Source organism: Pelodiscus sinensis, chromosome 15, assembly GCF_049634645.1.
Source record: "Pelodiscus sinensis isolate JC-2024 chromosome 15, ASM4963464v1, whole genome shotgun sequence".
Classification (NCBI taxonomy): domain Eukaryota; kingdom Metazoa; phylum Chordata; order Testudines; family Trionychidae; genus Pelodiscus; species Pelodiscus sinensis.
Genome location: NC_134725.1, coordinates 31306110 through 31330112, shown reverse-complemented (window position 1 = coordinate 31330112; position 24003 = coordinate 31306110). Strand labels below are relative to the sequence as shown.

General features: G+C 46.5%; 1 protein-coding gene across 8 annotated transcripts in view; it reads left to right on the top strand.

The window, feature by feature from the left end:
• Positions 1 to 116: 116 nt before the first annotated feature.
• Positions 117 to 24003, top strand: part of RILPL1 (Rab interacting lysosomal protein like 1) — a 52361-nt gene continuing 28474 nt past the window's right edge. For 2 of the 8 annotated variants that reach the window (XM_075898537.1, XM_075898536.1), the window contains exons 1-4: positions 117 to 700; positions 5935 to 6085; positions 18007 to 18125; positions 18766 to 18984. In XM_075898537.1, the coding sequence (XP_075754652.1) occupies positions 404 to 700; positions 5935 to 6085; positions 18007 to 18125; positions 18766 to 18984 (786 nt within the window). In that variant the 5' untranslated portion in view covers positions 117 to 403. Of the gene's footprint in view, positions 701 to 5934; positions 6086 to 14291; positions 14442 to 18006; positions 18126 to 18765; positions 18985 to 24003 lie in introns of those variants that run through there. The other 6 variants (XM_075898538.1, XM_075898535.1, XM_075898534.1 and 3 more) reach the window with 4 other exon arrangements.

Sequence of the window (24003 nt, the reverse complement as noted above, 5' to 3'; positions counted from 1 at the left end):
GGGAAGACCCTGCCGTCCCACGGGCGCGCAGAAGCGACTCTATAAGTGCCTGCCGGGTGCATCACGTGCTCCCCAAATCCCCTTCCCCGTCGCCAACTCCTGCTATCCCAAGTCTGGAGGCAGCGGGCATGCGTGGAGCGCGCCCTCCTCCCCCTCGCCTGGTGACACGCTCCTGTTTATAGGCGCGGAGCGGTGGGGGCGAGCGCTGCCGCCAGCTGCCCGGAGGGGAGCGCTCAGCGGTCGCGCCCGGCCGGCGAAGCGGCCAAGTTCCAGCGCGAAGGCCCGGGGCGAAGTTGGCAAGTTGCGGCCGCGCCCGGCTGGCTGGAGGGGCGGGGGCGGCGGCCGCGCTGGGGGCGGCGGCGGGCTCCGAGGGAGTCCCGGGCGCCGCAGGCAGGGGCGCGCCATGGAGGGGGGCCCGCTGTGCGCCTCGGCCCTGGAGAAGAACGTGGCGGAGCTGACGGTCATGGACGTGTACGACATCGCCTCGCTGGTGGGCCAGGAGTTCGAGCGGCTCATCGACCAGCACGGCTGCGAAGCCATCGCCCGCCTCATGCCCAAGGTGGTGCGAGTGCTGGAGATCCTGGAGGTGCTGGTGAGCCGCAACCACATCAACCCCGAAATGGAGGAGCTGCGGCTGGAGCTGGACCGGCTCCGGCTGGAGAGGATGGACCGGATCGAGAAGGAGAAGAAGCACCAGAAGGTGGGAATGGGGAGGGGCTCGTGTGGATTCGCAAGGGGGTAGAGGGCGGGCAAAACTTGTCCCGCCCCAGCTCTTGGAGGGGGGGGGAGGAGTGCTGAACCCCCCCCCCCCGCAAGCTTCTGCAGGGACCCACTGCCTGGCTCTGGCGGGGGGGGAGGGGGCGAAGCGGCATCCCCATAATTCCTGGGAGTGGACTTTGGGCCGCTGTTCTCCCGGGGGTCTGGCCCCTCCTGCCTCGCCGGCTCCTCTCCACTGCGGGTTCGCACACAAAGAGCCCGGGGAGCAGCCGGGCTCGGGTTGAGGGTGGGAGGGAGGTGACTGGTCCGAGACGCTGCAGCCAGCGGAAATGGGACGGAGATGGGGAGTGGCCCGCCCGCCTCTCAGTGCTAGGGAGCGGCCTCGCTCCCACAGTGCGCGGGGCTGCGCCAGATACAGTCCGCTCTCCCTAGGGACTGGAGCCCCGGCCCACCCATCTCCCCGCCCACCCTGCTTCCAAGGGGTCACGCGGCAGCCAGCCGCCTCGCGGGCGCGACAGAATCCCGGGACGCAGAGCTCTGTAGGAACAGGGAGGGCACTGCCCTTGCCTGGCAGGTTAACAGCCTCCCCCTTTGGCCCAGAGGGATACGAAGGGGCTGGAAAGCTGTGCCAGAGCTGAGGGGCTCCAGAGGGTCTGGCCCCCAGACTCTTGCTCAGTCCACTAGGGTTAGCCACCCTGGGCCTCTGTCAGGGAGGAAGAAGCTGGACAACGGATACTGTGTGCCTGTGGGGCCCGTGTCCATTCCTTAGTCTGCCTGTCCAGTGGCTTGTTAGCATTTGGCTACCCTACAGCAAGAGTCCTGCAGCTGGCCCATTCCCACTGACTGGAGCACATGGGCTTGAATGAAGGGGATATTTAACTGCAGTGCAGAAAGTCCAACTCCAGCTGCAGCCCTGGTCCTTGGATCTGCCTTGTCTGGTTCCAGCCTGCAGCCAAACCTCTGCACTGTAATTAAACAGCCCCTTAGCTGGAGCCAAGTCAGCTGGTGTGGCACCCCCCTGTTTTTACTTGCAGTGTAAACATGCCTTAAGATGCTTTTGAGGAGCAGAGAGCACTGTCTAAAGTCATCTGTGCAGTGTCCTCTTCTGATTCCCAAACTGTGATGTCACTCACATCCCTGTTTGATTTTCTTTGTCCTAGACCCTGCCTTCTACCTTGGACTTTGTGGTTCCTCAGGCTTAGCTGAGGGCAGCACATACCTTTAATATAGGGTGGGCTTAGACCCACCTCACCCTGATCTGAAAATAGTATGGCCTCTCTGAGGAGCAATGCAATATTTAGACTAAACTGTTACCAATATAGTGCTCCCATTCCTGCTCACCTGGATGCCAGAGGCAGACACTCTTTCCAAAACCCTGTTTCCCTAATATGGCTGGAAGACACGAGCTGCTTTGATTATTGATTATTGTATGATGTGGTTAAAAATTGCTCCTTTCAGCTAAGTCACTCCAGTGTCACCACTCACTGTCTTGTGCTATTGCTGATTGCTGGCACGGATGCAAAATAAAGATATTTACAGAAAATCTCAAAGCTCACTCAAGATGTAGTTAAATACAAAACTTCCTCAAACCCAGCAAAGCTGCCAGGAAGAAATGTAGCTGAACATATTTAAAAGCTTTGTGCCAGCTTAGAGCCTTCTGACCTAACATTTTTGAAGGAAGAAGAAAGTGCTGGTAAATCCCTAGCAAATGATCTAATTTTTTTGAGCGACAGACCAGAAACAATCCCTATGCCCTTTTCTTTGTCCTTCTAATGGGCCTCCCTTCTGATTAGGGCTGTGTCCAGACTCCATGCCTCCTTCGACGGAGGCATGTAGATTAGCCACATCGGAAGAGGGAAATGAAGCCGCGATTAAAATAATCGCGGCTTCATTTAAATTTAAATGGCTGCCCCGATCTGCCGATCAGCTGTTTGTCGGCAGATCGGGAGAGTCTGGACGCGATGCCCCGACAAAGAAGCCTTTCTTCATCGACACAGGTAAACCTGGTTTCACGAGGCTTACCTGTGTCGATGAAGAAAGGCTTCTTTGTCGGGGCATCGCGTCCAGACTCTCCCGATCTGCCGACAAACAGCTGATCGGCAGATCGGGGCAGCCATTTAAATTTAAATGAAGCCGCGATTATTTTAATCGCGGCTTCATTTCCCTCTTCCGATGTGGCTAATCTACATGCCTCCGTCGAAGGAGGCATGGAGTCTGGACACAGCCCTAGAGAACAATCTTTGAGTAAGCAGGTTGCTCATTTCTCCAGCTCTTTTCAGTCCTGGTCCCTCTGATAGAATGGAACAATAACTCTTGACCGCTTACTCTCAAGGCATTTTTGTGAACTGAGCACGTGTCTGATAAAACCTACCTAAAAACTTGACAACCCCCAACATATTTTATAGGAGCTATCAAATAGTTTGCAGATGATCATCACTTTACTAAAAAAGAACACTAGAAGAGAATGCTATTCTTGGTAGCAGTACCAGAAAGTTTAGCATAGTGTACCCACTCCTAAAACTCAGTGCATGTTTTGATGTTTCCCTCTACATATGATCACTATATTTCATTTTAGACCTTGGGCTACACATGTGACATCTATTCCTACACTGTGTTTGGTTAACAGATTTTCTTCTAGTCTAAATATTTCAGGTAAAGATAATGATAATTGACATTAATATCCATCACATGGAGATTAGTTTGTTCTTTCCCTGTGCTCCTCCAATAGTTCAGTCCAAAGAGTGATCATCCTGTCTCTTCAGTGAATCACCAAACACACTTTTAGACACTATAAAAGTAACAACTAGTTGAGTCTGAATTTTGGATTAAAATGACTGTGTGATTGGGCCTGAAAATGGATGGAATCACAAGTTCATAGGGATATAGGATTGGGAATCATCAGATTCAATCTCCTGCTATTTCAGGCATTCCTATCACAAGTTTCTCCTTAAAAATATTTTAGGTCACTTGTCCTAGTACTTCCACAAGAAGGCAGTTTTAGAACTTCATTCTTTACATGCTTAGAAATCTCCTAATTTCCAGATGATATTTATTCACAGCTCGTTTATATTCATTTGTTCATGGGCCAACATAGTCCTCTAATTTCATATGAAGTTTTTAATTTAGAATTATGGTTAGAGATAGAAGGATTTGGTTTTTAAAATGGTTTCACTGCACACAGGCAAGCCAACAAAAACATTTAAATCAACAAATAATTGAAACTTACAGAGAAGCAAAGGAAGGAAAATGCCTCATGAGAGCTTCTTAGAGTTGAGGATATTAACTTAGTCTATTTTGACATGGGCTGTTGGCAATTTGTATTTTAACAGTTATAAAACTAACTTTTTTAATCTAAACATCTATTGTAATTAAATAATTATTGACCAAAGTCTCTCTTATCTGCCCTTCCATCTCTCACAACTTTGAAAATTCAAATCAGTAAAAAAAATTAGGAAAAAAGCTTTATTCAATTGTGTACAACCACAAACATTTAAACTGAAAAATTGCTTAAATTGATATCCATCAATTATAAAAAAATGAATTCCATCAAGCCTAGCTATTTTTTTCCACAGTATTCTCTTCAGTAGAGTTAATCCTAGTCCTGTGTTAAAAGCACAGCTCTATTTTGAAGTTTCCCGTAGATACAACATGCCCCATGTAGAATTACATATAGAAAAAACAACTAGTAGTTCATCTTGGTGTTGTTCTGTGTGCTGAGCATAGGTTTTCTGCTAGTCAGAACACATGCAAGAAAATGGAGCGTAGCTTGCCTACAAGGAGAAATACTGATATTTGTGATGAAGTTTTCAAAATAAATATGGTCTCCTCTATTCTTAGTATACTTTACTAAGGGTCTTTATACTCTATTCTTAGTATACTAAGTATACTAAGGGTCTTTATATGTAATATCCTGATTTGACCTTTACTGGAATTGGTTACAGCTGCCCTTGACATAAAGTGTCCTGAATAAAGGTATTGCTAATTTGAACATAGCTGTTCTCTATATAGTTCACATTACAACATGTGATTACAGGAAGTTAAAATAAGCAAAAAAAAAGCATAAGCTAATGGTGAAAACACAAGCCTGGGAATGAGTTCTGGATTTTGCCTTAGACAAAAAATAAACACAGACACAATACTCTACAGCAGAGGTGGAGAACTTGAGGCCCAGATGCAGTCCCCTGAGGCTGGCCACTGAAGCTCAATCCCTCCTGTTCCCCCCCCAGTCTTGGGGAGCCTGCACTGGTGCTCCAGTTCTCCCGCTGCCTGCCCATGGGACTGGAGCACACAAAATCTGCAAACCTGGGCTCCTCTTGGCTCTGGTGTGCGAGAGAAATGTGGGGAGTGTCTTTCTCCTTCTTAGTTGGCGGCCATGTCAGTGAGGGTTTTTTCCCCATCATTTGAGTGCAGCTCTTGACTGATTATTCTGTGGGTCCGCATCCCCCAACCCAAAAAAGGTTCCTCACCCCTTCTCTACAGTATCACACATTACAATTTAGATTAGTGATGGTGCCATGTAATGGAACATTATGCGCTTTTAAAAAAATAGCATGCCCAGCACTGCCACTGAAAAGCTTGACAAATGTTGTGAGCTGTGTGTTTTACTATGCTGTTAGTGCTGCCTAGAACTCATGGAACCTGGACTCAGTTCCTGCCTCTTATATGCATGTCTCTGTCACCTTGAGAAAGCCATGTAATCTCCTTGTGTCTCAGTTGCCTGTGAAATGGGAATAATAATTTTTTTAAAACTTTGGTTGCGTACAATGTTCCCTCTAATTTTTTCCATCCATGTGCAGATTAAATTTTGTTCTGTGCACCAAGATATATGCAGATGTATACCATCACCAGAAACACATGCTGCTAGCGCTTTGCTAATCAGCTAGGTGGCATTTGACTCTTTTCTGGGCAGCTTCCCAAGAGCTCAGCTTACAGGGAATGCTGGTTGTATATACTCTAAGCTCTGTGTGCAGGAATAGTCTCATATGTGCGCACACACACCTCGGCTCAATGGGGCCCTGATGCTGTATAGAGCCAGTTGGCATTTACACAGTATTAAAAAGATTGATGTTTTCATGTTGCTAGTGAGAAATACAAAGTATTATTGTAAAAGGATAGCTTTAGGGGCAACATGATAGTGTATTCTGCACATATAGTTTGGTCCAAGGCTACTGATTGTTTGTTACAGCATTAATCTTATGTCATGATCCAACATTTTAGGAATTAGAACTGGTGGAGGATGTATGGAGAGGGGAAGCACAAGATCTTCTTACCCAAATTGCTCAGCTTCAGGAAGAGAACAAACAGCTGATGACAAACCTGTCGCACAAAGACATCAATTTCACAGAGGAGGAATTTCAGAAACATGAAGGCAAGTTTAACAGTTGAAATTCAGTGATGGTATCTTTTAAAAAACCGAAGTCATCCCTGATGAAAGGGTCTGACTATACATTTATTTCGCCTTATTCTTGTAGATTGTAGGTCTGTTATCAGAATACAAAGCTGGAATAAATCATGAAAACAAAATAAAGATCGGAATAGAGTTATTCACTTCTTTGGATGAGAAACAACTTTTAAAAAGCAAAAAGTCTATTTTTCTTTTGGCTTCACGTACATTTTTAACAAGTTGCTATAAAAAAATGCTATTTTGAATAATAGGGCTAGAAAGAGACCTCAGGAGGTCATAAAGTCCAACCTTCCCAAAGCAAGACCAACCCCAACTAAATCATCCCAGCCAGGGCTTTGTCAAGATAGGACTTCAAAACCTTTAGGGTGGAGATTCCACCACCTTCTTAGGTAACTCATTCCAGTGGTTCACCACCCTCCTAGTGAAATCGTTTTTCCTAATATCCAGACTAGACCTCCCCAATTGCAATTTGAGACCATTGCTCCTTGTTCTGCCATCTGTCACTTCTGTGAACAGCCTCTCTCCATCCTCTTTGGAACCTCCCTTCAGGAAGTTGAAGGCTGCTATCAAATCCCCCCCTGTTGTCTCTTCTGCAGACTGAACAAACCTAAATCCCTCAGCCTCTCCTCATAGGTCATGCGCTCCAACCCTCTAATCATTTTGATTGCCCTCGGCTGGACCCTCTCCAATGTGTCCACGTCCTTTCTGTAGTGGGAGGCTCAGTATTGGACACCATACTTCTGATGTGGCCTCCCCAGTGCCAAATAAAGGGGATTAATCACTTCTCTAGATCTGCTGGCAATGCTCCTGCTAATGCATGCTAATATGTCATTAGCCTTTTTGGCTACAAGGGCACACTGTTTACTCATAGTCAGCTTCTCATCCCAGGTTCTTTTCTGCTCAACTGCTGCTTACCCTCATTCTGTAACAGTTCTTGGGATTTTTTCATCTCATGTATATAAACTCTGCTCTTGTCCTTGTTTAACTTCATGAGATTTCTTTTGGCCCAATCCTCCAATTTGTCTAGGTCACTGTGGAACCTATTCCTGCCCTCTAATGTATCTACCTCTCCCCTTAGCTTTGTCATCCACAGACTTGCTGAGGATGCAGTCCATCCCCTCATCCAGGTCATTAATAAAGATGTTGAACAAAACTGGCCTGAGAGCGGTCACTTGGGGCACTCCACTTGATATGAACCACCAACTAGACATTGAGTGGTTGATCACCACCCATTGAGCCTGACAATCTAGCCAACTTTTAATCACCTTACAGTCCATTTAGCCAATCCATTCTTCCTTAACTTGCTGGTAAGAATACTGTGGGAGACCATATCAAAAGCTTTGCTAAAGTCAAGGTATATCATGTCAACCACCTTCCCCCTGTTCTTTGCGGTGGAAGGCAGTCAGGTTGGTCAGTCATGGCCTATCCTTGGTGAATCCATGTTGACTATTCCTGATCACTTTGCTGTTGTCCAAGTGCTTAAAAATGGATTCCTTGAGGATTTCCCTCCATGATTTTTCTAGGGACTGAGGTGGGGCTGACCAGTCCGCAGTTCCCTGGATTATCCTTCTTCCCTTTTTTTAAAGATGGGCACTATATTTGCCATTTTGCAGTTGTCTGGGACTTCCCCTAATCTCTACCAGTTTTCAAAGATAATGGCCAATGTCTCTGCAATGGCATCTGCCAACACCCTCAGCACCCTTCGATGCATTAAATCTGGCCCCATGGATTTGCGTATGTCTGACTTTTCTAAAGTCTCTCACTCCCAGCCCTCCAGTGTGCGGCGCTTAGAGTCAGGTGCCAGGATTGACTCTTAAGTGGCATGTGCTCACCTCTCCCTAGGCCCTAATTGGCCTGGGGGAGGGGAGTGGCAGGGCTTCCATGGGCTGGATCCATCCAGATCCAGCCCATGGAGGTCCTTTTGCCCACCCCTGCTGCCTCTCTATCAGAGGTAGCAGCACAGGGGTGAAGAAGGGGGCAGGCAAATCCATGCAATACGGTGCTTGTGGGGAGCGAGCTCCTCATAGGCACCGGCTCCCAGCTCCCCCCAGCTTGTTGCTTCTGATACTCAGGGGTTGGGGAGAGCATGTAATTAACAGGATGAACCTGTAAGCCTAGGCTTATTGGTTAATCATGTAGTCTACTATACATCAGCATCCCTACCCCACACACCCAGCTCCCTGCCCTGAGGGACCCAAGCAATGCTGGGTACATCTTCTAGTAATTGTATACGTATGAAAGTTTGGAAATGTAAAAATCAGCATTCACACTTGGGCATTTAGTTCAGCATAATTGCTACGCAATCTATTGTTCAGGCTCCCTTCAGCTGAATTATCAGAATGCCAATTAATTTACAGCATGCAGCATCCTGGAGTTGAGGAATTCATATATTTTGTGGGGGAGGAAATCACTGTGTAGTCTCAGATGGCGAACTAGAACTTCAGAAACTGACTCAAATTACCCAAAGAGGGGGAAACAGTTTCAAGAAGGAATTAAACACTGATGCAGGCCTCCTAATGTGTTTTATTTTGAGAGAGAGACCAAATTGTTAATCAGGACAGTATGTATGCACCAAGGACAGTACGTATGCACCAGAAGAGATGAAATACTTGCTTCATCTCAGTGAAGAGATTCACCCAAGTTCTAAGGCTAGTTGGATGGTTTTGTCTCCTAGGGGATTAAATGGGCAGAAATCTGATTGGCTTATCACAGTCCTGAATCATGATCCAATAGTGTGTGGACAGATGCTGTTGCCCATCTCGACCCATGCTGATTTCACAGGGGTCCTGCACAGGCATATCTGTACTAGCCCATTTGATCCTACAGGTGGACAACTTCTCAGAGAAATGATCAGAGTAAACATTATGTTAATTTAAAAATATTGTTAAAGTCACAGTACTTCTTCTAGAGGCCTTATAAAGGGTAGGCACCTACTGCTTGCTTATATTGCACTTAACCTTTTGCCACCCCTATGTACTTGCTTCACCAGCATTGAATTCTACCTTTACTCTTGAGTACCAAAGCATTTTAGCTCAGAAGAGTGTGAATAGCATATTACAAAGGAAAATACTTTACTGTCTCAAGATCATTGTTGCTATAAAATAAATGCAGCTGTTCCTATTTAACAGGCTGTATTTGAGCTACTCTTCACAATTTCCTTTGAATTTAATGCATTGTGGATTCCATGAAACGTGTCAGCATATTAAATAAAAATGAGTCAGACTATAAAAAACATGTCAACAGGTGACCCAGTTCAGTACAGTTTATATGGTTGTATTTTAAAACAGTAATAACTCTTGAATGCATATAGCTGGTGCCAGACATGCTTTTCAAGGTTATTTTTGCTTTGTGTGGTAGAGAGGTGGAAAAAAAAAGAATGAGAACTGAAATACTCTAAGGGCCAAAATCTCATTTATTTTCAGTGAGAACAGACTTTGACTCACAGTGATACAGGTTAACAATGATCCTAACTGGGAATCCCTTATGACTGACTCTGGGAGTTATGGATGCCTGTTCCCATTGGATAACTTTGCTTGTTAAAAAAGGGAACAGGATTGGACTGTACACGGTGTTAAAGTTTTAATCGGTTGTGGTACAAAACACTGACACAGATGCTTGATTTCAAGAGCAACTGATTGACAGAGTAGAAAAAATAACCAGACACAGTGAGTTGCTGGATGCAACTTTCCCAGTCCCAAAGCTCAGTTCATGTACCTGTAATCAGGCTCTAATCTTCGCACCATAGGCGTGATTTAGTAGGTGAGATCATGTCACCTGGTAGCTGGCCTCTGGGACTAGCAGTCTGCTGCTTAAATCAGTAGATAACTATAGAAGACCTTTACCTCAAGTGGTAGAGATGTATGGCTTTGGGGATAAGATCTCAGCTTCAGTTCCCACCAATGACTGTGGCATCTCAATGAACGTAGCCTCCATTTAGTACACTTGGAACTCCTGTGCCCTACTACATTCGTATCCCTCTCGAAAGCATAATTCTTCTTTGAGACTTTGCAGGTGATAATGAGAACTTATGGTCAGTCCTAATGAGACCACTGCCTGTTGTGCTGCTCAATATTGTGTCACCATATCCTTGCATTCTTCTGGCAGCATCTTTCTGTATGTCTGCTCTTGTCCTATATTTAGAGCACACTAGCTGGAGTTACCCGGCGTTGCTCGGGGCAGGTGGTAGGGTCCTGCCAGGCATGCCCTGTGTGAGGGCCGGGAGGGAGCAAGCACGGGACCTAGGGTGGGCAGGGCAGCCCAGCTTGTGCCTGGGGCTGCAGGTGCTGCATGGAGCAACAACCCCACCACCTGCCCTGAAACTTTCGACCTGCTACCTGCCTCCCAAAGGGGGCTCCCCTCTCCCGTGGGCTGCAGTAAGCAGGTATTGGGCTCCCCGCCACGTGACCAGGAAGCTGCGCCAGACCCTGGGCCACTCCCAGCACCACTGCCGCTGCCTCTCCGCTGGGCTCTCCTCTCTGCGCCCGCAACGCCCCCTAGTGGCAGCCACGAGCTCCAGACCGCTGCTCGGAAACCCTCTGCTGCCGCTGGAGGGGAGGGGCCCAGGATGAGTGACATCACGGGCGGGAGGAAGGAGGAGGCTCCCCCACCCCGGACACGCCTGCATAGTGGAATGGCCTGGTAGAGGTGAGTGGGGCAGCTGCCGCTCAGAGCGCCACCCCTTCCCTTGTGCCTCTGCCGCCGGCCTTACTGAGTGACGGTCCCCGCCGCTTCCCCCGGAAAGCTGCTTCTCCCTGCACTGCCAAAAGTACCTTAAAACCTTCTCCTGGAGGAAAGGTTACCCCATGGAAAGTTTGGTTGCCGGTAGCTCTTATAGTGTCCAAATTATTAGCGCACAACCATACAAACATTCTCCTTTGTATATTAGATTAGTATCCTGGTGCACAAGAAGCTCTCCTAGTGTGGCGTAGTGGCAGTTGCTGTCTGGGAAACATGGAGAGAAGAGGCTAAGCTGGAGCCTAGGGGCGATGGACCCCTAATCCTAGGGTCTGAGGCATCCTGGCCCTGGCCTTTGTAGCCACATCACATATGTACTGTGCTGTATCCTGAAGGAACAATAAACCCCTCTATTCTATGACTGGCAGAGTCTGTTCTTGCTGCTACGGGGCTGCAGGATTTGGGGGAACCGCAACTCACCGTCACACCTAGGTACCTCATTAATATTAATAATGGTTGTATGAAGTCATAGTCACTCATGGAAGGAGAGAATAAAAGGGTAGAATCAAATATTTAAATCGCATTTGGAGCAAACAAAATTGACAAGAATGACAACTCACAATATTGTCATCAAAATCTGTTTTTCCTTTGTAAATCCCAATGGTTTAAAGCCACTTTATTGTATTCTTAAACCCCTGCCCTCACATGCAGGGTCCATTTTTGCAGCAGCTATGGAGGGTGGCAGGCAGGAGAGAGATACTGCCATATCTTCTCCAGGGTTGCTTTCCTATTTCTGAGTCTGCTTCTGCAACATGGAAGTCAGTGGGATTTTTGCCATTGACTTCAGTGTGAAGAGGAACAAACCCTCTCTCTCAGCAAAGGCAGCATGATCTGCAGTGGGTCTCAACCCAGCTCCCTCAGCTCTGCTACTCTCCAAATCCAAATAAAGTACAGAATTTGACTCCCCAACACTGAAGCCACAAGAGAAACCGCTAGCTCCAATTCTGAACATTTCTATCTGATGTCTCAGTCTCCCACACTGCTAAGATTTGATACAAGCAGCTCAAGTTTTGCAGGAATAATGGTTCAAGTTGTCAACTGTCACAGCCACCTGCACAACTCCCATTATCTCTGTGTCATGGATATTATAAGGAAAAAGTAACAAGACAAATGCAATAGTAATAATACACCCCCAGGTACCAACTATATTTAAAGAAAATATTCAGCAGCAACAGAAAGGAAAATGCGTGAACCTATGTATAATTATAGAGAGTAGCACAAATGCCATGAGAGGAGGTCACACATTTCAGTGTCCTGCAGCTCACAGGATCAGAACTTACAGTCGCCAGAGAAAAGATATTTTATGTCTGTTTATCCTGGAACCTGCCCTACCCTTGATTTGTCTTTAATTTGACTTCAAGTGTCCTATGGTAACATCAGATAACTACTTTCTTGCAGACTTGGGCCTGCAATTGCAAGGAGACATCCCACTGTCCCACATATTTAACTTCCATGATCCTTAACCCCTTTGGTGAAAACTCAGACAGAGCCTGACCTTGCTCCCAAAGAAGTCAATGGAGTTTTTCCATTTAATTCATTGTTCTTAAGACTTCATATTTTTCCTGATAAGGGATAAATCAAGAACCCTTAACCATGAGCTAAACAGTTCATATTCAAATCCTTTTGCAAATGTACAGGCAATCGTTATACTTAAGTTTTTATATTATGAGTCCTGTGCCCTGCTCTGCAAATGTAGTTATAGACAGAGTCCCTGACCGTAAACAATCAAGGTTTTTTTTTAACTCCTTGCTTTTGTATCATTCCATGGAACAATGCATCAGCCGTGCTGATTCACAGGAAGTTGCTGATGGGATGTATTTAGGGAAACCAGAAGGGTATGGCATTTTAAGATCTTGTAGATACACAAATTTGATTAATTTAGAATGAATTATTTCACACTTAGTGCACACGTTGGATGTTTAAGAAAACAGAGTAAAATGATTGTAGAAGAAAAACAATACTCATCCAGCCTTGTCCCTGAAAAAAGTCCAGTGATCTGTGACATTTTCCATGAATACCAAGAGTTAAAAAGGATAATAAGAGGGGAAGGCGAAAAGGGTCAATTTAACTTTTGAAAGACACGTTACACCGTCTGAAATCTCAAACACTGCAAATATTATCCTCACAAGTTACGTAGGGGAGACACTTCTACTTAGAAGGAAAAATTTTAAGGCAAAGTGTTTTAGGCCCTAATCTTGCAACTGGTTCTGCACAGATGGGTCCCAGTGTCCACAGAGCCCTACTGACATTTGCTAGCAGGCTATGAAGCATTTAGTATGTCTTTGAAAAATTTGGTCTGTATGCCTCTGGCTGGGGAGTGCAGGGGTAACAAACATGGACCTCCCGCAGCTGGGAAACATGAACCCTTCACCTAGCTGTGCCTGCGGGAGCTACTGTGGCAATGGAGAAGTGCTTCTCACTTGGCACCAAATTGCTGCAGTGAGGGAGAGTTTGGGGTAGCCCTCTCTCCCTGGGACAGCCTGAGTACTGAACCCCTCATCTCCAGCCCCACCGCAGAGCAATGATTTAAAATGAAGCATGGACAGTTTCATTTTATTTTCCAGAACACAGAAATTAATGGAGTTAAGGACACAACGCTGAGTAAATCTTCTAGTTATCCATAGAAGGGAATTACTATTGACAAGGTATCTGGGTAGAGGCATACAGCGCTAAACTGACTTTTGGATTAGCCTTGTGTACCTATTCATTTGTACTTGGGCTCCCACTCCTTTGAGAATGTTAGCAGGGGTGCATTGTTTTACTATCCCTCTTTTACAAATGGGGAAACGCAAACACAGAAGCTCAGTGACTTGCCCAAGTGAGTCAGTAGCAGGGCTGAGAACAGGATCGCAATGTCCTAGCTCCCCAGGTATGTGGTTCAACATGAGAGTGCAGGCAGAGGGAAAAGAAAAGCAGTTTGTGGTCAAGGAGCCCCTTTCTCTCCTACAGGATACCACTAACACTAACTGAAGGGAACGAGAATCCCTGGTCTCCTGCAAGCAGTGGAGGCTACAGAGAGAATTAAGTTCAGCTGTAGGGCTAGCAGGTGTAAGCACTTTACTGAGACATCAAAGGAAATACTCAGAAGACTTCATAAAATCACTCCAGAGGCTTCATAAATTGTGACAGTAGCACATCTTCCCACACAGCTTACCAATTTTTCCTATGTACCACTCCTAGCTCCGATGTCCTGGTGAAGGTTTCCTTTCTCTCTGCTTTTGCATGATATAAGTTCCTAATCTGTTTTGCAGTAGCACATGGGAATCATTTACTCTCCCGCTCTGCAGCCCTGTGCTTTTGCATCTCCTTAGGAAGCTGCACTTGTTCCAAATTGCACACTACAGAAAAACTGGTAGTCAAAGGCAGATTGCCTGCATGGCAGTGGAATTATTCTCTGTCACCCATTTGTTTCTTTCAGGTGTGCCTGCTTGCAGGGTACTGTGAAAATCAGTGCTCTTCTGAGCAGGGTTTTTAAATAAGGGCTGTGGGGATAGTAGCATCCTTCTGAAGATGGAATCCCTGGATTTAATAGTAAGGTCTGTTTAGAGCTGCATGCCTTGGCTCTGGAGGTAGTTCTTAATTGCAAGTGAGTTTGAGCTTCACCTTTGGGGTAGGGAGTTTATTATAAAAAAGGGAAGCAGGGTAATTAAGAACAACAAAAGGCTGGGCATTCAAGTAACTCAAGGATCTTTAGATGGTCATGAAAACATTGCTGGGTACTCCCCTTAAAAATAAGAGGAGGAGGGAAAGAGTAGGGATGCGTATTGTGCTGCTAGGATTTGTGTTTGGATATCTGTGTTAAGCTTCTAAATGTTCTTGAAATGGGGTGAGCAGGGACTAATCCAAAATTGACTTTGTGAGTTACAAAGGGGTTTCACAAAATTGGGTGATTGGGCCACACACAGGAAGGTGAAATTTAGTGCAAAGTAATACGCATGGAAAATATGATAGGGTCTAAAATAGCTGTTTCCACTCATGAAAGAGACCTTGGAATCCTTGTGGCTAGTTCCCTGACATCTGCTCAATGTGCAGTGGCAGTCTTAAAAACTAAAAAGCTCATTGAGTACAGGCAGTCCCCGGGTTACGTTGGTCTGACTTAAGTCGGACCCCTAGTTACGAACTGGGGGGAGGAGGGACCCTGCTAGTGCGGGGTGCTTCCCCCACTGTCGCTGCCTCTGGCGGCGTGGGGGGCGCTTCCCCCCCAGCAGACCAGGGAGACGTGGAGCTAGTGCGTCCCCCCCCCCAGCAGACCAGAGAGACGCGGGGTGGCTTTTCTCGCCGCGGAGGACGCGGGCGGCGGGACCGCCGAGATGCGCCGCAGTCCCGCCGCCCGCGTCCTCCATGGCGAGAAAAGCCGCTCCGCGTCTCTCTGGTCTGCTGGGGGGGGGGGGGCGCACTAGTTGCGCCCCGCCTCCCCCCCCCCCCCCCAGCAGACCAGGCTTTTATCACCGACGCCTGGGGTAGAGCAGCTGGGGGGCTGCTGGGTTGGTCCCACAGCGCTGACGTGCGGCGCTACTGGACCAACCCAGCAGCACCCCAACAGCTCTGCCCCTGGTGTCCCCAAGTCAGCCGCTGTTGAAACTGATCAGCGGCTGATTCCAGGAAGCCCGGGGCAGAGCAGCTGGGGTGCTGCCGGGTTGGTCCAGTAGCGCTGAAGAGCGGCGCTGCGGGACCAACTCAGCAGCACCCCAGCTGCTCTGCCCGAGGCGTGTCCGATTCAGCTGCTGCTGGTCAGTTTCAACAGCGGCTGAATCTGGACTAGAAAATCCCAGATTTTAGAGGTGCAATGTGTACTTGATCTATTAAAAATATCAGACCACGGGTCTCCCTATAGGTTGCATGATGATTATTAATGGTGAAGCAATTGTAATGAATTTTTAACCTCAACAGTTTAAACGCTCAGTTACTTAGCAGGACAACAGTAGTCATTGGGTGCTCTATTTTCTCTCCATACTGATGGTATATGGGGGAAGAGTTTCTAGTTTCATGATTCTGATATTATCTTCATGAATTGTTGGTCATACTACGGGTTAATTTAATCCCTTGTTACTCTTTAAGCATTATTGATGGTGAAATCTTTGACAACACTCAAACATGCTTTATAAGAAAATTCTATCTTTTTCCCCATCTTAGTATGGTCACTTTACATCTGAATCTCTGTAATGGGATGAGAGAGGGAGTCACAATAGGAAAAGATATATTTATATGGCATAATCTTAACTGAGGTTAAACTCCTGGCAAATTTGCTCTGACTTTGGACTGCAGGATCAAGGAAACTTGAAATGGAGATGCAGAATGTTAGTTCAGGCCCTACTCGCAGGTGTAGAAAACAAGAATAGATCTTGCCAATGCAAAATATCATTTCCCACTCCGGAGAGAATCTATTTTCTTCATTAAGTAACACCCCTTATAAAAGTGTATCTCACATACCCCCACACACCCTGTATTATCATTGCTTAAAGTTACCGGTTTGTTACATTAACTCACTGGCCAGGGGAGTGAAGGGAGAGGGGAAGGAGCAGGGGCTTCTCTCCAACCAGACTGATGCTCCGATCTTGACAAGACCTAGAGATTCGTGCAAGCCACTGTATCTTTTATAGAACTTTTCTCCCATTCAGGTCTATACATTTTGCTTGTCCGTTCTTATTCAGTCACTGCTAGTTCTGTTTATCTGGAAGTTGTTTTTTCTTTGTCTTCTGATATCAGCATGTTGGTGCCTTCTAGGGTTGCCATGTGTCCTGTTTTGAACTGGACAGTCTAGTATTTAAGCTTTCTGTTAGGGAAACAAATTGAGAAAATATAAATAAGAAAATATAAATGTTTGGTATTTTCTAAATAAGATGTAATATAGGTTGTGATGTAATGTCAAGTGTGTCCGGTATTTTTGTTGAAACCATCTGGCAATCCTACTGCCTCCTTCCCGGTGTTATTCCAAGGCTGTCTTATCTGTCAAGGGGTGCTTGCTCCTAACACCAAGGTCCGTCTATTTGTCCTGCCCAATTTATGGTACCTTGGTGCCCCTGAGTCTTCCAGCTTCTTCTCCCCTTTCTTTGACCACCTTGACTCTGAAACTGCTGAGTCTTCAAGTTATCTTTCGCCTAACACTCATATTTCACACTCATTCACTTCCCTTCTCCAGGAACTACATAATTGTCACATGGGAAAAGGGCTACAATTGCCTTAGTAAGGTATCCATCTATTTCCAATACAGAGCTTCTGAGAGTACAAACTTTTAATCATTCATCATATTTTCTTAATAAAACAACAGCTCTGCCTGGGGCTTCCTGGAATCAGCTGCTGATCTGTTTCAGCAGCGGCTGAATCGGGGACCCCTGGGACAGAGCAGCTGGGGTCCTGCCGGGTTGGTCCCGCAGCCCTGAAGGGCAGCGCTACGGGACCATCCGGGGAGTACCCCAGCTGCTCTGTCCCAGGCATCCCCAAGAGCAGCTGGAGTGCTGCTGGGTTGGTGCTGTAGCGCCGCCCCTCGGCGCTGCGGGACCAACCCGGCAGCACCCCAGCTGCTCTATTGCAGGCATCCCCGATTCAGCTGCTGCTGATACTGACCAGCAGTGGCTGAATCAGGGACTCCTGGGGCAGAGCCAGACTATCGTAAGGGGGGGCTATGAGGGGTCTGGGGTGGCATCCCCTCCCACCCCACTCGAGACCCCTCATAGCCCCCCCTTCTGATAGTCCAGCATATCTGATAATCCGGCACCCCCTGGGTCCTAAAGGTGCCGGATTATCAGAAGTTTACTGTACTCCTAAATGCAACAGTGTGCCCATGCTGGGTCACATCTTTCTGCTTTAATGTCAGATACAGACACATGCAGTCTGCTTGATGCTTACCAGACAAGAGCGGCCAGCACAGTTACAGTTATGTAACATTTATTTTCACACTATCCATTAAACTATTACATAAATCATTATAAAACTCTCTTGTCTGCACCTGTGATGTGCATAGAAAATATGTGGGATTCATGGATGAAATGCAAACAAGCTGAATAACCAGTCTTTCTTTATCCAAGGTGACAAGCTCTCCCTGAATTGCTGGCTGAATCCTACTATGTCCAGTGCCTTCCCAAAAAGTTTACCACTGATGTCATAGTTGTTCTTAGTTTATTTTTTAATTTGTGTTAATTTGTTTAAACCAGGAATGTCAGAGAGGGAGAGGCAAGTAATGAAGAAGCTAAAGGAAGTGGTAGATAAACAAAGGGATGAGATCAGAGCCAAGGACCGGGAACTGGGACTGAAAAATGAGGATGTGGAGGCTGTAAGTATTTCCTGCTTCATGTTTGTGACAAATTTCAAATCAGTTTCGTGCTTGTGAAGGATGGACAGATTATTATCCCTGAAGTACAATGTCTTCTATGTATCTGTAGAAGAGGTAAAAAAAATCATGAGCTCTTCAGAGCAGGTACCAAACCCTCTTCTGAGTGTGGAAAAGACCTAGTTAGAAACTGAAAATGATGAGGGAGCAGACTTTTCACTGGCCCAAAGGTTCCCAACTCCTATTGGGCACCTAACTCCCCTAAAAACTTTAGAAAGTCACCACTTAAGTGGTGCAAACTCTTTCACACAGTGCACGTAGGCCAGCCTCGTGCTTGGAGGAATCAGCTCTGGAGGAGAGAAGGCTGCACGCCTCACTAGGTTTTGCTTTTCTCTTCTGAGCCTGTCAATAAGGAAGCCTGACTGAGGTGATATTTGTGATTCAGATACTTGCTCCCTACAAACAGTCAGTGAAACCACATGTCCTTTCACAGATGATTACGTAGTTAAAAATTCCTCTGAAATAAAGGAGATCTTTCAAGATAACTACAACAGGAACGTATTTCCAGTTCTGTAATTTAATATTTGTGATTTAATGTACCATGGTTTAATGGAGGCAAACTTATTGTGTCACTTTATGGCAGCTGCAACAACAGCAGAACAGGCTAATGAAAATTAATCATGACCTTCGGCACAGAATCACAGTAGTGGAGGCTCAAGGGAAAGCGCTAATTGAGCAGAAGGTGGAATTGCAAGCATGTCTGCAAACCAAGGAACAGGAGATAGGCACTTTGAGGGCAGAGCTTGGGAAGCTAAGAGAGAAGCTACAGAAAGAGCACAGCCAAAATGGAGAAGAAATAAAGGTAAGAGGCACTTGATTCTTCCTGGGCAAGTGACTCCTGTAGTCAACTGTTGGTTAATATTCAAGGCAACCAGTATTTGTGCTGTTTTGTGTCTGTGTATTTGTTTGTTTGTTTTTTTTTTCTAGGGATGTAAGCCACTAGTGGAGTAGTGGACTACACGATAAGCCTAAGCTTATCAGGAGGTTGAGTCTCTACTCAACTGGTTGCTTCTCTGCCCCCGTTGCTGCTTCTGTCAGAGGCAGCAAGGGAGTGGAGAGCAGGAGCTAGTGCTTGGGGGAACCGGCTTAAAAGCTGGTTTCCCCCAAGCACCATCTCTGCTGGGGTGGGCAGGGGAGGCAAAGGCACAGCAAGAGACTGAGTCCCAGCTCATGCCCGGTTCCCTGCTGCATCTCTGCCTTTTAAATGTACTAAGAGTTGTCCGGGTCTTACTATATTTAAAGGCAGAGCCGCAGCAGGGTTAGCTCCCGAGTCAGGGAACTAACTCTGTGGCGGCTCTGCAGTTTCCCCGATCAACTATTTGATTAGCCGATTAAACACAATTTAACAGCCTTAGTCCCACCCCTGTTCTAAAATATTTAATGTTCCAAAGTGCAGTGACTTCTGAGATTTTAATCTTCACCATGTCTGTGCATCTGTAAATTCTAAGTGGTCCCACAGGTGACTGGTTGGTGGAATGTTGATGGCATTGTAACAGTGAAAGTCCCTATGTTCAGGTTTCTTCATTTTATAGATACGTTGCTGTTCATGGAATTCAGCCTGCTCCATCTGTCCTTCATAGTGGGAGGAAATGTTGGGGCTCCAGGGCTTGTATGTGGGCATGAAAGTACAACAGGAAGAGAAGCTGGTTACTGATATTGACACCTATATTTAGTCCAGGTATGGGCAATTAAAAGGTGGCAGTTGGGAGATAAGGGCACTTGCATCTCCTGTTGGCTGTGAATCACTGTTGCTAGCCTATGGGAGTGGCAGGAAGCAGCATGGACCAAGACATTGGTTCCCATAGTTCTCATTTGCTTGGAACAGCAATCCATGGCTAATGGGCACTGTGATCACCTCCACCTGTGGAAGCGCAAGTAAATATATGTTGTAATGGGGGCCTGGAGAACAGGCTAATCCTAGAGAACAGGATCCAGCCTGTGGGCCAATATTTCCCTATCTCTGGCCTATTTCACCGAAGTGGGCCTCATTAGGAACAGGACATCTAAGATGTAGGGATCCTTGGCTAAAATTTCTTTTCCACATCCACTTTACTTTTGCATAGTGTGTCAGAGAAGGCATCTTTCCTATATCCCGCATCAGAGGTGCTGTGTGACTCTCATGTGTATTGGAGTGAAAGGTGCTATGGAGATGGAAAGGGCTTTCAGTTCTGGCCCCTGAATTTCACTTTATTGACAGAGATTTCAATTTCTTTGTGGCCCAGGCTTTTCTCCAACAATATCTGTGGCTCTGACTTTTGTGGGAGGTGTTAAGATCTGGCGTTTTTGGTTTCCCCCACACCTAGTTCCTATAATGACAGCACTGTATAAAGCAGCATCAGTTATCACTGCCCAGATTTCCTGGATCCATCTTCATAAGCAGCCTGAAAGTTACTGTCTTGAAAATCTACAGTAAATTAAATTTGAGTGAATTAAAGATCTCCTGTAAGTTACAGCATATGTGGTAAGTAAGCAGAAGTGCTATATACTGTTATGGATGACTTCTAGTATCCATTCTCTAACTTCTATTCTACAGCTTTTCCCCCCCTCCAGAGGTCTTAAAACAATTCCTCTTTGGGAAGGAACTTTCTATTGGTCCATCTTTTTGTGAACGTGTGCGCAGGGTAATAAACTGGAGGTGGTAGTTCACTGTTAGCTCCCCGCAGGTTGCTGGTGATTTATTTACCTGAGCCTCCATAACTACGGCTGCTTGCAGTGCCCATTGGTCATGGCTCATCGTTCCCACCTATGGGAGTTGCAAATGGCTGTACCTGTGGAAGCACAGGTAAATAATGAGGCATCTGCGCTGGTGCTACAGCCTCCTATCCCTTGCAAAATTGGAGCCAGCACTGATTTCCTGCAGGGGGAGAGTCCTGAGGATCCACGCCAGATCCAACTTGTTAGGAAGTGCATGTGTGCTGCTTCTCCCCTCCTCACAGCAGTGCACATGCTTCCTTATCCGCCCGGCAAGTGTCTGGCCAGGGAGGCAGGGTCGGGGGATGGGGGAACTAACATGGCAGTGGAGGATCTGGACTTTGAGCAGCTGGAATTCTTAAAGGAGTGGCACATGTGTTTCTTCCAGTGCTGCTTGCAAATCCTGCCTGAGATACTTGCCCCTGGAGACCCTCGGGGACCAGCTGAGCTGCTCCTGCCCCTTCTCCCCTGGCTAGAAATCCACCAGCAGCCTGCTCTTGCCCCCTCCATCCCGTCCAGACACCTGCCCCCTGCCTCCCACCCAGATTCTGTACCCTGTGCCTATCCCACTCACTGTCAGCTCTGCCTTGCACACTGGACCCCTCATTTTTGGCCCCACCCCACAGTCTGAGGGCCCCACAAAATTCACTAACCCTGGAACTCTAGAACAGTTAATCTGGCCTGAGGCCTTGAACCTCAGTCCTACCTACCTCTCCTGCCATGGGGCTGGAGTGCCAGGGGAGTGAGGTGTCTCAGTTGGGGCCATATCAGTCAGGGTGGGGTTTTGGAGAGGTTGGTTTTTGCTTCTCGCTTGGGAGGTCCTTGACTGATTTTCCCCTCCCCTCCCATGGATAAGTGGCCTCTGACTCAAAACAGGTTCACCGCCCCTCCCATAAGCAAAGACACAGTTGAAACCTTTTTTGTGTTTTGACATAACGTTTTATTTAAAAATGAAGCCTGGTCAACAAGCCCCCATTTTGCACCCCCTTACTCCCCAACCCTGAGCCTCTCCTACACCTGAATCCCCTGCCTTCAGCCCCTCATATTCCCAAACCCCTGCATCCCCCACATCCTCAGTCTTGTACCACAACACTCCTGCACCATCCACATTGCAAATCTGCATTTTGAGCCCATCATAGACCCAGACCCCACTGCCCTGAGTCCCTCAGACATGCCAACCCAAATTCCTGCACCCCCATCTCCACAAGCCTTCAACTTGCTCAGCACCCTAACTCTTCATCTGTCCCCAACACTCATCAGCCTGGAGACCCCTACGTGAACCAGCACCCCCTTCTCCACTTCCTGCTGCACCCATATTCCCTCCTAGAGCTTGCACCTCTCACCTCCTACCCAACCCAAATCCCTCATTCCCACCCCCGAGCCCGCACCTCCTGTCTCAACCCAGTGAGCAAAGGATGGAGCCTCAAGGAAAGGGTGGGATCTTGGGGAAGGGCTGGGGTAGATCTTGACTTGCCCTCATATTTAAAAAGTGATATTGAGTGTAAAAAGGTTGGAGACCACTGGTGTAAAGGGGGACAAGAGAAGCTGTGGCTAAGGTACAGATCTGAGAGTTAGATTACTTGGATGCTGTTTCCTGTATTACAGATTTCTTGGTGACCTTGGGCAAATCACTTAAGTTGTCTACAGCTCAGTTATATGAGTGAGAGGCAGGCCTGGAAGATTTGGTTTACATATGTAATGTGGATGACCATTTATGTCCCAGATTAGAAGCACAGGGTATTAGAGCCCTTTGACTTAGGGCAGCTTTATTGTTGTTGGGCTCTGTGAGTACCCTATCTGGGAGCTTCACATTTGTCTTTGTAGGCACGAATGTCATGTGTGGTTTCACTTTTCAGTATCCAAATGGTGCAAACAGATGAATCTTGCACTCCTGATAATGGCCATTAAGAGTTTTATTACCCAACAGAAGAGCAGTCTATTTATTACGCTCACTGCCACTAAAGTTGAACATAGAATAGTTACCCCTCTGCATTAGAGTAGAAATCCCATCTGAACAGTTATTTAACAACAGTGGCTGAGGAGAAACCAACAGTTTTGTCATTATGTAGATTTTATAATTAACTAAAACAACTTCAGACATACCTCCTGAATTTACTATGCACATGGCTGTTAACACATCTTTTCAAAGTTAATTTGTACCTGCTTGCTACGAATTTGAGGAGGAAGGATTTCTCTCAGTAAATTTTAACAATTAAATAAGCAGTTTGGACCGCTATAGAACATCTTGTACAGTGGGGTCCCAATCTTTGTTGTGGGGTCTATGCTACTGTAACATAACTAGCAGAGCACTTACCATAAACTATTTTAATTTCTGGTATAGGCCGTAGGGATGAGAGAGACTAACTGATAAGCATCATCCTTAATGGGAGATGGTTACTGGTTAACCAGTAGGGGGCTGGAGTAGTCCCTATCCACAGTGGGCCTGGGAGCATAGCAGGCTGGGCCGGAGCACCCTGACTTGCAGTGGTGGGGGGCACTCCAGCCTGGCACTCTCTCTTTAATCTGTTAACTGGCTAAACATTATGTTTAATCCGTTAACCAATTAAACCGGATTTTACAACCCTAGTATAGAGATCCCTGTAAACTGAAAATGTATGAGAGATCCCTGATGCGTATTATCTGCCTGCATTTTTATATACCTGATACCTTAATGTTCATTTAGATCTGTTGTTCCTTGGCTTGCTTCCTGCTTAATCTATTGTGTGGTGTGTTAGAAAAAACTCAGCAGATAGCACACAGCCTCTGAAATGAGTTAAAGAGCAAACACCTTTCCAGGTGCTGGGCTGGAGAGAGAGGCTGTCCTGCAGTGAAAAGTTTATAAACACATCCAAGCATTTGACCTTTTGCACTCTTGGAGAGGTTACAGGCCTGGTGTAAACTCACCTGCCACTTGTGCTTACATCAGGACAGAGCCACTGTGTCTTGAACCCACAAATGGAAATGGTCACTTCTGACAGATAAACAAGTTAAATCTCTGGGAGATCACAAATAGAGAATAAAAGAATGTCTGTTATTGTGAGTATGCGTTGAGCACAGCATAAACACAAATACAGGGAGATGATCTCCAGGAGATAAATATATCATGCATCTCTGACTGCCTCATCTGCAC